At 54.5% G+C, this 15,660-nt stretch overlaps 1 protein-coding gene and 1 long non-coding RNA gene across 4 annotated transcripts; one reads left to right on the top strand and one right to left on the bottom strand.

The window, feature by feature from the left end:
* Positions 1-740: 740 nt before the first annotated feature.
* ELOVL1 (ELOVL fatty acid elongase 1) lies at positions 741-14,509 on the bottom strand. 3 transcript variants are annotated; one of them, XM_032695763.1, is made up of 8 exons: positions 14,453-14,509; positions 4,414-4,475; positions 3,810-4,000; positions 3,568-3,648; positions 3,304-3,360; positions 2,868-2,973; positions 2,571-2,707; positions 741-2,199 (listed from the first exon to the last, which is right to left on the bottom strand). In XM_032695763.1, the coding sequence occupies exons 2-8, from the start codon at positions 4,457-4,459 to the stop codon at positions 1,945-1,947; spliced, it is 873 nt and encodes a 290-aa protein (XP_032551654.1). In that variant the 5' UTR covers positions 4,460-4,475; positions 14,453-14,509; the 3' UTR covers positions 741-1,944. The 3 variants fall into 3 exon arrangements, with proteins under 3 accessions (XP_032551654.1, XP_032551656.1, XP_032551655.1); XM_032695765.1 differs by lacking the exon at positions 14,453-14,509 and adding an exon at positions 13,527-13,633; XM_032695764.1 differs by lacking the exon at positions 14,453-14,509 and adding an exon at positions 13,139-13,180.
* LOC116790640 lies at positions 13,548-15,660 on the top strand. The gene is made up of 2 exons (XR_004358435.1): positions 13,548-13,857; positions 14,825-15,660. It is a non-coding gene; the product is annotated as an uncharacterized LOC116790640 (long non-coding RNA).

Genomic DNA, 15,660 nt, shown 5'->3' on the forward strand with positions numbered 1-15,660 from the left:
AGGCAGCTGCTCTAACACGTTCCTCCCAGCCACAAGCTGCCCAGCCAGTACCCACTCCTCTTCCCAGGCCTGAGTCAGCACCCAGGCTGCCCAGGAGGGCCCCAGTCACAGGGTGATGAGAAGGCAGCCCAGCACCCCAACAGCACTGAGGAGACACCTGAATTAGACAACAGTGCAGAAAACAGAGCCCAGCCAGGTGAGAGGCACTTCTGCAGCAAGAGCAAGGCAGCAACAACATAACTCTCTCTCTGACCACCCCGAGCTACATTGCACACAGATCTATGCTGCAGAGGTGTTCACAGATGGCAGCAGTTTTGCTTCAGCAGGTGCAGAAAGCAATAAACTGCTGTTTCCCAATCACTCGAGTTGCCAGGGTCTCTATTCCCTGCTCTGCCATACCTCAGCTCCCCAGGATTTCTGAAAAGCAGCAGCTTCTCCTGGGCAGGTGGCCCAGTGCCCAGCCCTCACCCACACTCCACCCCAGCCATTCTTTGACAGGGTGGAGTCACTTTCACAACAGAAGCCTTGACACACTTCCTGCCCTGAGCACTGCTCTACCAAAACACTTGGAAACAATCTGCCATCTGCTTCATCAGCACACAGCTATCACTCTCCCCCCCAACACACAAACCTGCTACACCAGCTGCTTCTCCCAGCCCTGCCTCCAACCACACTGGGCAGGGCCAAGCACCTGGAACAGCTTCTGTGTACAGTGAGCCAAGAAAACAAGAGGACAGAGCCATTTCTCCTTCTGCCTGTTTATTTGTGATAGAAGAGCAGCCCAATCTGACAGGGCCTGGCTCCTTCACCTCATCCTCAAGGCCATCAGCATGTTTTGGTTACAGCCAGAGCAGGTGACAGGCACCAGGCCCAGGAGAGCTGCTGCACTGCCCTGCTGTAGGGCAAAGTCCACCTTCACCCAGACCCGGTCAGATCCAAAGAGGCAAGAGGTGCTCACTGTTACACCACAGCAGGGTATGCTACAACCACCCTCTGCTGTGTTCATGCTAGGCCAGAGCAGGGCTGGTCCCAAGCAGCAGAGCCCAGGAGCTGATTCTAAGGGGCACTTATTGCTCAAGTCTTGAATTTACAGGAATGGAAGTTGTCCAAGACTAGGCTGAGTTTGGTCTCCCCCACTCTGGAGCAAGCCACCAGCTGCCATAGAGGATCAGGTAAGTGTGGCTAAAGCACACACTGAGCACCCAGCCCAGGCACAGAAAGGCAGAGCAACCTGGGCTTATCACGTGGGGGAAGCCTTTCAGGATGTCGCAGCCCCTGCTATGTACTAGGCACAGGGCATGTGTACTGTACTGGGCAGGTCTGGGCCCTCAAGTCCCATATGCACTGCCCCTACATTCTCCACAGCCACACCTGGGCACAGATGTGCCAGAGCAGGACCCCCCAGCTGGGCACACAGGGACATGCAGCACTGTGGCATGGAACAAAGTGGCACAAGGCAGCGTAGAGCAGGAGCACTCACACTTGAGCTGGCAGTGGCAAGCAGCCAGGGACAAATCTGCTCATCCACACAGGCTCTTGTGAGACAGGGAAGAGGAGAGGGCACCAGGACAGGAAGTGGTGTCTTCTTTTGGTCCTACTCAGAAGGAAATGGCCCCTAGGCAGAAGGGCCAGATGTAGGCACTTGGGGGAAGTTCCTTTGGAAACACTGGAATGGGACTGCAGCCCCACAGCTGTGATGCAGGCAGCTGCCTCTCTGCTCAGCAACACTGAGAAACAGCACAAGCCCTCCTAGGAGCAGGAGAAGTGGCCCATGGCTGCTCAGAGCAGAGGGGCTGGGCATGCAGACAGAGGACAGCAGGGCTGGGCACAGGGGTACAACAGTCTGTAGGCACTTGACTTGGCTAGTGGCACCCAGGAACAGAGGGACAGGTCCCAGCTGCCTCTGCCCCGGGGCTCTCATTGGCTCTGGGAGCACTTTGCCCTCTAGTTGGCTTTGACCTTGCCGTTGGTGACAGTGCCATTTTCATGGATGCTGCTGCCGTTGTGCTGGGCTGCTTGTTGAGCCACCCTGGGCAACCGTTTGCCCTTGGTGTAGGACTGGTACCAGAAGTTGGAGAAGAGGATGAAGAAGATGGTCCCATAAATCCAGATAAGGTGGATGAAGATGGGGAACTGGTACTGGCAGTTGGGCATGAAGTAATACTGGGAGATGTGGACGGAGACAATCACAAACTGTGCCTGGGAGCAAGGCAGAGCAAGAACAAGTTATCCATGGGATCAGGGAACCCACTAGAGACCTTATTTCCATATGAAACCCACAGGCTCCTTTCCCACTCTGAAGCAAAGGTCCTTATGGTGAGGCACAGTCAGCAGCAGCCGGAAGAGGCAGGCACAAGTCTCAGGGCAGCATGTGCCTCTTGCCCTCCCAATAAGGCTGCAGCCCAGGGGCAGCAGGCTGAGCAGCATAATAACCAGGCTGCTAGAAGCTCAGAGTGATATACTACAGAGGAGACAACTGCAGCTGCTGGCAGCGCCTTTCAAATGTACAAGGGCTGGCCTGTCCCTCACAACAACTGCAGTACATGCTCTGCTCCACTGCACAGACTCACCAGCTGGATGGCCGTGATGTGTTTCTTCCACCACAGGTACTTCTGAAAGGCAGGTCCTGCTGCTGAGAGCCCGTAGTAGAAGTACATGACAACGTGCACCATGGAATTGATCATGGCATGGAATGAGCCCATTCCCCCTGTTAAGACAGACTTCCATTAGTGCAGGTCAATATTCCACAGCAATCAGCACTACAGGGAGCTCCTAAGAGCCCAGCAGGGCCAAAAACCCCTTCTCAGCATGCCAGGGTAACCCCACCCTTTCCCCCAAGCCATGCACCCAGACAGTTTCCATCTTACCTGGACCAAACTTTGCTCCCCACCACCAGCTCCATGGCAGAACAGAGTGGTGGAAAAGGTGCAGGAATGTGACCTGTTCGTTCTTCTTCCGCAGGACAAAGATCACCTGCAACGAAAGCCCAACAGCATCAAGGACCTGCAGTCCTGGGAGCAGCTAGAGCAGGCTGGGCCACTAATTCAGTGTCTGATCCCAGGGATGCTTCCCTCCCTCCATGCTCGATGCCATCACACACTAGGTCACCTCACAGCTTCCAGAGCTGTAGCATGCCCAGAGAGGCCTCAGCAATATCCCAGAGTGGCCTCTTTGGCAGTGATGCCAAACAGAAGCACTACCAGGTCAGACTGGAAGGGCTGCAAAAGCACCTACCCCAAGTACGGTGGGCCCTAACTCCCTGCCCAGCAAGTAAGGACAAGGCCTTCTCAGTAACTCACTCACCGTGTCCGTCAGTTCGATGAACTTGGAGAAAACAAAGAGCCAAGCAACACTGACCATCTGTAACAGAACAGGTTAACATTAGAGACCCACCTCAGCCTGAACATGTCCAGTGACCAAAGGTCTTCACACAGTAACCCCAGGGTGCAACCAAGAGCCAGAGCCTGCAAATCCTCTGTCTCGGGAGAGGCAGTGGCTGTGACCCTGCTTTCCAAACAGAAGCATTAAAGGCTATTCCCACTTACCAGGAGAGGGATGAGAACTCACCCTGAGGGCCTTGGGGTCCTGCGAGAAGTCCACAGGGTCACATCGCCAGGTGTACCCAGTAAGCCACCCTGCCATCAGGAACTGCAACAAGAGCATCACTGGGGTGAGGCCCAACACATCACTCACTGCACGTCAAGCTCTGCACAGAAGGGCAGGGAACAGCCTGAAAAGGGGCTCCCCATCACCCATGCAGCCTGTACACACTGCTTTATCCGTGCTAGACCATGCTGCCAACAACTCACCTCATAGACTATGTAAAGTGAGAGTCCCACCAGAAAGAAGTTGTATAGCACCATGAACTTCTTCAGGTTTAAAGGCTTCCTGTTGGCCATTAGCCGGGGACCCAAGGATAGGACAAAGTAGACATATCCCAGAAGGATGCCCATCACAAGGAATGGGGACTGCATCAGTGGATAATCAGCGATGCGGGGGTCTGCGGAAAGAGCCGGGGTGCAGAGCAGTTAGTCCTCACCCCAACCTGCTGCCAGCAATGCCACTGCCAGAGGGGAGGCAAGGACATGGCAATCCTGTTCTCCTAGGACAGGAGTGCAGGTAGGGAAGCAGTCTGGGAGTAGAGGTTGGTGAAGACAGCCAGACTCAGCAGGGTATAGCCTGAAGCCACACTGCAGGGCAGCCTGGAGATCCACAAGTGCCCCAGAAGAACTTGCACGGGCACTGAGGCAAGACAGCCTCATAACAGGCAGCACAAAAACCCCAGAGGCGCATCTGTGTAAGGGTGGAGGCAGGATGCAGCCAGACCCGGACTGCTTCAGGGATGACAGACCATCCCCACAGAGCCCGTGGCAGTAAGGCACTACCTTACTCTGGGCAGAGCCAAACACTCACCTGCTTTCTTCATGAAGTCCTGATACATGGTCACAATCCCCTCCATGGTGGTGGCAGTATCTCTGTGGAGAGAGGCAGAGCAGATCAGGCAGCTGTTTTCCCAGGAGGGCAGCCTGCAGAGCACAGCCCTGCAGATCAGCAAATTTCAAGCACAGCTTCAGAGAAACAATCATGTGTATCTGGCCAGTGCTGCTCTCAGCTGATCACACACCAGCATCCACTTTCCAGCTGAGCCACATGCCCCACAGTTCTCGCTGAGCCTGGTCCTGTTTCCCCAGCTCTGCTGGGCACCCCATCATCCACCACCAGCAGTCCTTCCAAGGCAAGATCCCAACATTACAAGCCAGCTAGGAAAGCTTCCAACTTCAGCACTGTATCTCCAGCTCCTTAATCTTGCTCCTGCTGTACAGGCTCAAGTATTATCACTCACAGCCACCATGACATTGCCACCAGCCCTGGCACCCATACCCACTCAGCACACTGCTCTGCCTGACCCTGGTGCAAGGTCAAGGGAGATATAGAACTGGCCCACACCCTCCACTGAGCAGTGCCTCTATAACCAGCTCTAGGCTCCTGCCCCCTGATGCCCCCCCAGAAGCAGCATACCATCACTGCCAGACCCACTGCATGAGGAAGGAAAGCCTTGTTCAGAAACAAACATCACTTTCTGGTGTCAAAGTTCCCAATTTCATATCCTTGCAAAAAACCCTCTGACAAGAAACTACTATCACATAACCCAGTACCTCAGAGGGTGCACCCTGCTTGGCAATGGCATTTCCACTCCCCTTCCAGATAGCAGAAAGCCACAAGAGAAGGACAGGCTGCAGGGAGAGGAACTGGCACTCGCCACACTTGGTGAGCCTCACTATGAGCACACACCAGTGATCCAGGCAGATGCTCTCCAGAAAAGCAGGAAGGGCCCAGGCTCTTACCGCTGTAGGCAAGACTGAAACACCCTCACCCATTTCCCTGTACTCCCCAGCCTCTCCCCAGCCCACAGGACACCAGAGCAGCAGGAAGAGAGGCAGAGCACAGGCACAGCCTCACCTGACTCACCCACCTGCGAGGGAGGCATTCCCCACAGCTGCTACCAGACACTCCACCTATCCCTTCCACCAGGAAGGCACACAGGAATCACTGCCCACACACAGGCCTGGGGAAACGGGTGCCCAGCCCAGTCTCCCCAGTAGGTATATTGCTGCCACCACCAGGAATCACACAGCCTCTTCCCAACCATGAGGCTGAAGCCAGAGCAGCCTTCTTCCCAGTTAGGTCTCAGCTGGGAGTAGTCAGCAGCCACTGCCACCTCAAGCCCTCACCAGCCAGCACCAGCATCGCTCCTTCAGCTTCACTGCAAGAGTTAGAGCTCAAAGTCCTCTTTGCTTGAGGTAGGATGGCAGCAGACAACCTGTGCAGTGCTACCAAGCACCTACATGACAGGCACTGCTGGCAGTAATCTTCACAGGGGCCCGGCACACTGTTCTGGCTCACTATAGTATTCCCTGCCATCTTGGAGGCAGCTGCAGCAGCAATAGGACAAAGCCCACTCAGGACTGATCCCCACACCAGGAGCAAAACAGATGCCTACCCTCCCAACCCAAGGTTTCAAGGGGTTTAATACCAAGCAATACTCACTGGTAGTATCACTGTGATACTAGTAATATTTAAGGTCCTGTCAAAATAATCCACTGTCCATATGCAGCAAAGGCCAGCAAAAAGTGCAGGAGGAGCTATGGCATCCTTGAGAGCCACTCACAGCTGCAGCTGTGGGAAATGCAGTTAGTACAGGTCCTGAAAGCTGCTGAGCTTTATGTTGCTTTAATGGCTAAAAGCAAGCTCCAAACTTGTCTGTCTAGTTTCAGCTCTCAACCACTACATACAGCTACACCTTTATTTGCTAGATTGAGGAGCCCTAAAGAGTCAGCTCCCAGCAGACGTACCTGACTATTCAAGCTCTGTGTTTATCTTATCAAGGTGAATGAGTCAGCCTTACTACAGGTCCAGGGCAGAGACAAAAATCCTGCAGAGTACTTGCCTGTTTTGGGCAGGCTAGGATCAGGAGATAGTATCAGTCACCTTTGAGCTCTGAGCTGCATCTCACACTGCAGAGAAACACTCCAGCCCAGGCACTACAGATCACTTTGCTGACTTTGATGCAACCAAGGCTCTAGCACAACAGGCCAACTAGGACCTCAGCTCAGAACAATTCGGGGTCCATGACAGCTATCTACCCAAGCAGTGGGAGAAGCCCATTTCAATCCAGCACTAGCACAGAAGTCCCCACCAGTGCAAATAGCAACAAGCCCCTCTTATTGCTGTGTCTTGTGAAGGACCTCTGTCACTGCTACAGCCACATGCGCCATGGGAAGATGGGAGGCATTGGATTTGTCCTGAACACAGACTCTAGGCAAGCACCAAGACTTCTACCAGGGCAGAACCAGCAGAATTATGCTACAGGCCCTTATGAAAAGGACCTATGCATTTTCCACCGCTTCTCTAGGAGGAACAACATCGTGCTAGATTCAGCTAACAGAGCAACCACGTCTCCAGGGAAACCCAAGGTCTTCAGGTCTTTGCAAGAGCTGGCATCCATCCACACTGCCATGCTACATGGTCCTGCACCAGAGAGCAGCCCCAGTGTGCCCTGCTCAGTGAGCAGATGCAGGTATGTCTCACCCTCCTCTGTCCCACCAGGGCAGCCACTGGCCTTGGGGTGCTGACAGTTGAGCTGCCAAGGGGCAGTTGTAGGGCAGGCTCAAGGGTTACCTTCACTAAGCAGGGGGATGTGAAGTGCACTGGCCTGCCTGAGCCATGACTGCTCCGTGCCAGCCTTTCTGCTGCAGGCAGGAGTTTTCCAGCACAGAGCACCAAGTGGCTGGGAACCCAAACTCCCCTCTTATGTCCCCTGTGCACAACATCAGGACTTGATGTCCCTCTGCACTTTGATAGTGGTTTACCATCCAGACAGCCATCTGCTCTTACTGCACTCCAGGCTAAACCACACTTCACACACTGCAGGTGTTCACAGTTCACTGGTTTCATCTGTCCTCTCTGCACATGGGAGACACTTGCTTTCCTCTGACTCCTCCCAAATCCTGATCCTCTTAGGCAAGGAGCTGGGAGGAGATGAGGAACCCAAAGCTGAGCCTTGAAGAGCTGAAGAGAAGTCAAGCAAACAGGTCTAAGCATCCCAAATCATCAGGAACCCTAGGGGCCCAAACACACCCTGCACAATACATAGAGACCTTGCAACACATCTTCCATCTCTCAGCAACAGGGAGTCACTTCCCCATCTCAGAGAAAAAGTTCCCACTATTTGCAAACTAGAGTATCAGGCCACAATCTGTCCAGTAACAAACATCAAGGATTAAGTACTTGCTTACACCAAGCAATGTGTACACTGCATATTTCCAACAAGCTATACAGCTAATTAGTGCAACTTCAGCAACAACAGAAAGGCCCTTTATGACCAGCCCCAGTCAGACGACAGCACTGTCAGAACCACGACACTGACAGAGACCAGAGCTCAATGCAGTTAGTTTTGTTAACAGCCTTACAGGGCACATATCTCCCCACGCAGCAACCATCTGCAAGCAACAGACTCTGCCACAGACATCCAACATTCCTACTCCTCAGCACTCGGGTCAGAAATCAGCCCTGTAATAAGTGTGAAAGCAAGCACCCTTATCTCCCCACTAGTTTAATTAAAGGCAGCACCAAAACAGTCTGGTAGGTGGCCACAGAGCTGCCACCCCAGGGAGAGCTGGCACAGGGCCCTTGTTCAACTGGCTAAAGCAGGCCTGGCCTCTGTGGGTCTCCCAAGGGAGTAGCAGCCCTCAAAGGTCAGGAGATAATCAGTTGGCCAGATGTGAAACCAACTCACATCCCTGATCTACAAGCCAGCATCAAGGCTTGCTGCCTGATGCAGCTCTGAGCTCCACAACCTCTCAGAAGAGGCATCTTTCTCTCCCAGCTCCCCATCATAAGCACCTGCCCAGTTTTCTGGAACTCCAGAAAGTCACTGTGGTGTCCAGCAAGGCCTGCACACAGCCCCATGCACCCACAGACTATGCTTCCCAGCAGAGCCACAGGGACCTGTGGTTCAGAAGCACCTGCCAGCAGCAGCTGCTGCTGCAGAAGAGTGGGACTGACCAAGCCAGGCTCTGGTAGCAGCAGACAGGGCTGTGTACTGCAGACACAAGGCTGGCACCTCAAGCCATTACCAAGAGCTGACAGTCACAGCTCCACAAGCTTTCTTAAGTTTGTGCACAAGAGAATCTTGCAAGATTGGGAACACAAAACCATATCTGCCCTAAACAACACACAAGCAGCAAGGCAGTTCGAGCAAGGCAGGAGGGGAAAGTAGCCCAGACAGCCATAACCTGCAAACCCTTGTTCTTTATCAACCCTGCAGTGGGATCATTCTAAGACTGAAGTTTACAGGGAAGCACAAAAAACTCAATTTGGATCTCCTCTGTCTGCCTCTCTGTGCTCAGGTAAAAGGGAGGTGGCCTGTAACCAGGCAGTGCACACTTGCTTCACACACAGCATCTCAGGACACCAGCACAAGCACAAGCAGCAGAGAGCACTCAACAGGAGAGCTATATTCAAGTACACCTGCAGTACTGCTAATGATTTCAGCCATTCCCTGAAGACTCAGTTAAGGTAGTGTTGTCCACACACACCTAAAGTCATGTTTTTCTCTCAAAAGAAGTCACAGCCTAAAGAGATGCCTGGCACCAACTCACAGGGCACAGAAGGCAAGTCTAGCAGGAGAGAAGAAGCTTCTGTGTTTCAAGTGCAGAAACCCATACCAACCAATTAGGCCAAAGCAGGAAAGCAGCTGTCCTCAGCTGTGAGGGCTTGGGACAGACTCTGATCAGAGTTTGAGAACAACCAGTCCCAGAACTCAGTCCACAACATAACTAGAAAGTCTGCACAGAAACTTCATGCTAGCACCACCAGATAAGTTTTCCTACTCAAATCACATCCATTTGTCACTTCCTCTGGCCCACCTACTTCATGCTGAGTGCCAAAAGCCATGACTAACAGCCCAGTAGTGTGTGCTCTGAAGTCAGTAGAGGAGGTCTGTGTTCAGAGAAGGGGATGAAAACTCTCAAACCCAGGATATGTAACAGCTCTTGCAAGAGCTGCCGTTGCAACTGCTACAGGAGTCTATGCTGGCTGGGTGCTGCTCCTGGCACACTGGATCCAAGTGGCACAAAGTGACCTGCCTGAAGCTGAGCAGTTTCCCCATCTTCACCAAGTGTGTGTTAATACCCTATCACTATCTCACGCTGCAGTTGTAAACCCTGAGGCCTTTGGACAGCATCCTACAAACAAATTAAGCTCTCCCCTTCCCATGCTTACTGGAAGCAGGGAAAGATTAACAGGCAAGCTCTGCAGAGCCTGAGCAGTCAGTGTGGCACCTCACAAGCTTTCAGGGAAAGGAAGACACCCATTGCATCAGGTACTGGTAATCTTGTACGAAAACCACAGCAGGTAATCAGACCTCAAGGTCCCACGAGAGCATGCATTACAGTAAAAGGTCTATATGCACAGCACAGTTTTTTCAGGGACAGCATCTCTTCAAGCTGTTAAGAACAGGCTTACTACTTATCACATTCAATGCTGGTGGCTGCATATTCAGGGAGCTGACATCAGTAGAGAGGACAGCAGGGAAAAAGCAGAGAAAAGGCAACATCAAGCAGAAAGTGTGACATAGCAAGGAGCAAAGGAGTAAAGAAACAAAGGGTGAGATACCTACACAAGTGGAAAATAAGGTATTTCCTTTCTGAGCTAACCATACTGATCTGTGTCCACTCCCTCATGCAGCACCAGGCGAAGGGGGAAGAAGGTAGAGATGGCTGGGCTCCCTCTCTAAAGTGGTGGCATCCAGCAGCCCCCCAGGGTGCAGAGAGAGCACACTCAGGAAGGACAGAACTAGGCAAGTGACAGAGCAGGGCAGGCAGGACTAGACTGAGCAAGGCCAACTTCTAACACCTGCATCTAAAAACAGGTCAAGCCTTCTAAAGCCCTCCAGCAAAGGAACAGAGTACCCCGATATGAAGGTGGGACAGGCTGTACCACAGCATTCATCACTGGGTTTCATCATTATGCAAATGCCTCAATACAAGGCTTCACCTCCGTTCTCACAACAGTGGCTGTAATCATGACACAGAAATGATTACTGTGCTCTGCCCCTTTCAGGTCTGTGTGTTAATTAGACAGCCCCACCAAGACCAGATGGACATTAAAGTCTACAAAGCAAGATGCAGAAAGGAGAGACTCACAAAATCCCTCCAACAGCTTTATCTGGACTGTTTAAGAAGCCCAAGTGTGAACTCAGAGCCACTTCTCAATGAGACAAGGGGTCACTGCCTGTCACTCACCATGACATCAGCTTTGGGCCCCTGTACCCTCCACACCAAGAAGGCAGTTCAACCATACAATCACCTTCTAACAAGAGAATGGGATGTTTTCTGACAGCACAAGAGATGTTGGACTCCAGCACCTAGAGCCCAACAGCATAAGGCTTAGTAGAGACCACCTTTAAGAGGGTTCACAGCCATTTAAGCACAAAAAATGAAGCATGAGGCATGATGATCTCAATACAGGTATAGATGGACCTCTCAAAGTCAGGACTGTTGCTTCTACTGCTGGTCCTCTACAGACAGAAAAAGCCTCTTAGGATTAAGTAGAAACGGCATGAGTTGTAAATCTGTGTGTGTACAGAGCAAATCTATTAACAAACTATGAGAGCAAAGCTAGCTGATCTGACCCACAGGGTAAGAGCACTCCTTGCACAGCTGGAAAACTTGCTGCCAGTGACGGCTTACCACCCTGATTCATCCCACAGGGAAGAATCAACCAGAAATTAAAAACCCCATGAGACACTAAGGGAAATCAAGAACCATCAGACCCAGTTACCACCTCCACCATCCTCAAGCCACTAAAGGTTCAGGTAGTGTGCAGACACAGGGCTGTGGCAGCCACAACTTGTCATCTCTGAGCAACAGCAGCCCCACAACTCCTGCAGGGAAGAGTCCTGGCTCCTGGGGACCGTCTCCTCCCTGTAGGAGCCCAAGCTGCCTCACCTGTTTGACTGGCAAGAACCAGACTTTCCAGCCCAAGTACTCCCACCATCTGTCCAACACAAAAGCACAGAAACACAGAGCATCTCTTGGGCCATCATAGGCACCACTCCCAGTGTCTCTCTCTCTCCTGGGAGCTTCTCCCTAGAGGAAGGATCTCAGGCTGAGTGTTGACTGTGCTGTAACCTCAGCAGAAGAGAGGAAAGCATTCACTTGTAAGCTTCAAGGACAGTGCCAAGCCAAACATGCAGCAATGTACCTGCTTCTGACACCAGCTTCAGAGGTTCCTCAGGATGCAAAGCTTTTATGCATCAGGAGCAAAAGGAGATACTATGCACCTTCAATAAGCTCACTTATTTTCACCTCTAACGGGTGGTGAGAGACAGCTCTAGGTCAGAGTGAGTTTTTAGTCCCTAGTTTTAACAGTACTTTCTCTCATATCACATTTCTGCCCTGAAGGACCACAGAATCCCCCCATCCAAAAGACTTTCAGGAAACAGAAGTGAGAATAAAACACAGGGCAGGACTGCAGAGGCCCAGGCTGTGTGGGTGGCATGGCTTAATCCCCACAGCGAGATGCAGCAAGTAGATGCTGCAACAGCTGGCATCATTGCTGTTGCTCATAGGAACAGGCTGTTAGCAGCAGCTCACACCCATGAGCTAGAGGGGCTTCTTAGGAAAGAGATAAGACACAGCAGTGTCAGTCAAGCCTCAAGGGCTCAGCCAGCTGTTTGACTCTCTAAGCCATCCTCAAGAAGCTGCCTGGCAGGTCTGGTGGGAAGGTCAGCTCCATCCAGCTAGGAATCTGCCCTGGCTGCATTCTGGCAGAAGAGAAGGTGGTCAATTCGGGACAGCACAGCAGGAGAGATGCCCTGCTGCACAGGCAATCCTGGCCACCAAGAGGGGAACAGATGCTCTAAGGAAATGCACTAGCAGGTAAAGCACCCTGTGTTATCCCACGCTGCCCACTGAGCACAGGAAGGGGTACTCACCCCACTTCTTCCTGCCTTTAGGACTCCAGAACCGAGGTGGTCAGTCACAGGGAAAGCATCTAACAGCTCCCCTACAGGAAACAGCCCAGACATGGAGGCATAGATGTGACCCCCAAAGCTTCCCCTCCTGTTGCAATGCCTATTTATGCTGCCTCATTTAGTCTGTTATAAGATCAAAAAGAAGAAGCTTTCCCAACTGCCCCCTCGTTACAACAGCGGAACAGGCCCATGTAAGAGACCTATAGACTATACTGCCAGTGGTTATTAAGCTTGAAGTTATCCAGCAAGTGTAGACCCTTGTGAATGGCCACACCAGTGCAAGGCGAGCCCGCGGCCAGAGGACTGCTGCCACCAGGAGGGTGACAGTGACCTCCTCCTCTTGCCACCGCGTTCCAGAGCGAGGGCCAGCGGGAGGCCAAGCACCTACACGAGCCGGCACTCAAAGCTGACATTGTGTCGCAGCAGCGGGGGAGGCCTGGTACTGCCACCCTGCCCGGAGGAGGAGGGAAGAGCCATCTCAATGGTTACATTGATGCCGAGGGCCGTGCACAAGAAAGCTCCCCGGCCGCCGGGGGCTGCTCTCGCCCCGCTGCAGCGAAGCCCCAGCAGACCACAGCCCTCCTGGGCTGCCCGGCGTACCCGCAGCTCTCAGCCCGGTGCCCCCGCCGGGAGCGCCCCGCTCGGCCCCGCTGCCACCCCCGCCAGTGCCCCGGCACAGGCCCCGCCAGCCCCCCCGCCCGGGCGGCTCCCGGCCCGGCTCGGGTGTGGCGCGGCCGGGCCCGGAAGCGGGGCCGCGGCCCAGCGGGGCCTGCGCGGCCGGGAAGGGCCGCTACGGACCCGGGGAGGCCCCGCGTGTGGGGAGGGGGCTCGGCCACCTTCCAGCGAGCCCCGCGGGCCGCTCCGCCGCCTGTGGGGCCGGCACAGCCCCGCCGAAGCGCCAACGCGGCGGTGCCGATCCCGTCCCTGAGAGGCCGCGCAGCCGCCGGTCCCTGAGTCAGGGAGCGGGAGGACCCCAGGCTCGGGCAACCTGCCGGACCCGGCACGGAGCGGGGGCCGCTGTTTGTGCCCCGGCACAGAATAGCGCCGAGGGACGGTCCTTCTACCCGGCCGGCCGGGAAAGCATCCCAACCCCGCACAGAGCGGGCGGCCCTGCCCCAGGGAAGGCAGCCGACTGCGGTAAGGGAACTAACTGCACCCTTCCCTGGCCCTATGGAGGGAGCGCTGGGGCAGCGGCATCAGGCTGTGAGCCAGGGAGCACTGCAGCTCCTCACAGCGTCAGGACCCAGCTACTTTAAAAAAAAAAAATACACTTCAGCAACTCAGCTTGGACTCCACTTGTCTCCCTCCTTCTGACACGGGTAGGTTCGCACACCTCTGCACTGCCACGAGGATCCACATCGCCACTATGGGCACCCCCCTCACCAGAAGGGTGACAGCCTCCGCTAGTGGCAGCCGCACCCAGCGTGGTCACCCCATGTCACAACAGCCACCCCACCCATCAGGCCACGGCCTCCCCCGCCGCGCTCCCCCACGCCTGTGGTGAGGGGAAACCACCCACCTCCTCCCAGGACTGAGAGCATCCCAGCTGACAGGGACAGGGACGCACACACAGCCTTCTCCAGCAGCCCGGTCAGCAGGTGCCAAGCCAGCACATAACCTCCCTGGGGCAGGGCCCACCTACCCTGGCAGCAGAGCTTCACCCCCAAAGCAGCTGAACCCCCCTAAGGCCTCCCCAGCACCCTTCCGCAAACAGCCCCAAAGTCCCCCCAGCACAGCACAACAGTCAGCCCAAACCCGCTAACCTGGGACACCTTCACCCAAACTGCCCCCTCCTAAACATCCCAAAGGACCGCTGGGGTAGCCCGGGCACCCCTGGCCCACCGCCACCGGACAAGGCTGGGCCCCGCGCCCTCCGTCCCACGTGCCCACGGCCCGATACCCACCCGCACTCACCGCCGGCCGCGCCCCGCTCTGCCGCCGCCACGGCCGCCCCCACCATTAAACCGAGCGGCCCCGCCCCCCTCGCCGCTGCCCATTGGCCGAGGAGGGCAGAGCTCCGCCCCCGAAGCAGCCGCCACCAATCGGCGCGGCCGCCGCGTCCCGCCCGGTCCGTGGCCACGCCCAGGCCGGCGGTGCCGGGGCCGCGCGGGCGCCGCCTGAGGGAGAGCGGGGGGGCCGCGGGAGAGGGAAGGGCGCAGGGAGGGGGAAAAGACCCGGTTTGGGCACGGGCAGGGTGGGGTGCGTAGGGCCGGCCTGAGGGCGGTGGTGACGGCGTGAGGGAGGCCAGTATGGGTCCATTAACAGGTGGCTCGTTTTCTGTCCCAGAGACACCTTAACAGCCATCGCGAGCGTTTGGAAACGCAGGACAGAAGGACACCTCGGAGACCCCGACTCCGACCCCGTGCTGTTTCCAGCACCGCTTCATCCTGCGGTGTCTTCACAGCCACGCCAAGCTGCATCCTAAAAAGTGGCCGGGCCTTGGCTCGTGCTCATCTGGTCTGAAGGCGTTTTTGGAACTCACTATTCTAATTGTTAGGAATCATCTTCTCATTTCCAGCTTAATTGGATGCACGGCTGGTTAATATCCATTTGCTCCTGTGCCAACGTTGTAATTTATCTCTCATAGCTCCTGCCGTGGTGTTTACACTACAGTGTATTTGGAGACGGCAATCATCTCCCTCTCGGCCATTACATGGAAGACTAAACAAGTTTTTCCAGCATTTTCCTACTAGCCTGCCTGTCCCTGCACCTAATGCCATGGTAGCTCTTCTGACTGGGCTGCTGCGCAAGGTTCCTGTCCTGAAAATGGGTGCCAAAGCCAGACTTTGTGCTCATCTAGTAAGAATTCCCCAACTGGATACAGCCAGAGTTGCTTTTGCCCTTCTCAGTCCCATTTTGCAGTGGCAGCTCAGTGTCACTCTGTGGCTGGTTACTCCTGTGATTTCTCATCTTCAGATGCTTGCAGCTCACAAAGTCCCCAAAATGCAGTAAAGAAAGTCTGGGGGCTTTCATGCCTTTTTTTTTTTTTTTGGTGGTACGGCATTCCTTTACTTTCCCCTACACTGCTGATGCACTACAACATTCTGACTTCATCAGATTGCACCTAATATTTGTGCCAGTCGGTCCTTGAGGAAATCAATTTATAAAAACATCCACAAGTA

The sequence above is a fragment of the Chiroxiphia lanceolata genome, chromosome 9, assembly GCF_009829145.1.
Source record: "Chiroxiphia lanceolata isolate bChiLan1 chromosome 9, bChiLan1.pri, whole genome shotgun sequence".
NCBI classification, from domain to species: Eukaryota; Metazoa; Chordata; class Aves; order Passeriformes; family Pipridae; genus Chiroxiphia; species Chiroxiphia lanceolata.

Bases quoted from the DNA above. Each gene is read 5' to 3' on its own strand.
- ELOVL1 (XM_032695763.1), bottom strand. From the start codon at position 4,459: ATGGAGGGGATTGTGACCATGTATCAGGACTTCATGAAGAAAGCAG. The intron at 4,001-4,413 runs GTGAGTGTTTGG...CTCTTTCCGCAG, and splicing joins GGACTTCATGAAGAAAGCAG to ACCCCCGCATCGCTGATTAT. The intron at 3,649-3,809 runs GTGAGTTGTTGG...CTCTTGTTGCAG, and splicing joins CACTTTACATAGTCTATGAG to TTCCTGATGGCAGGGTGGCT.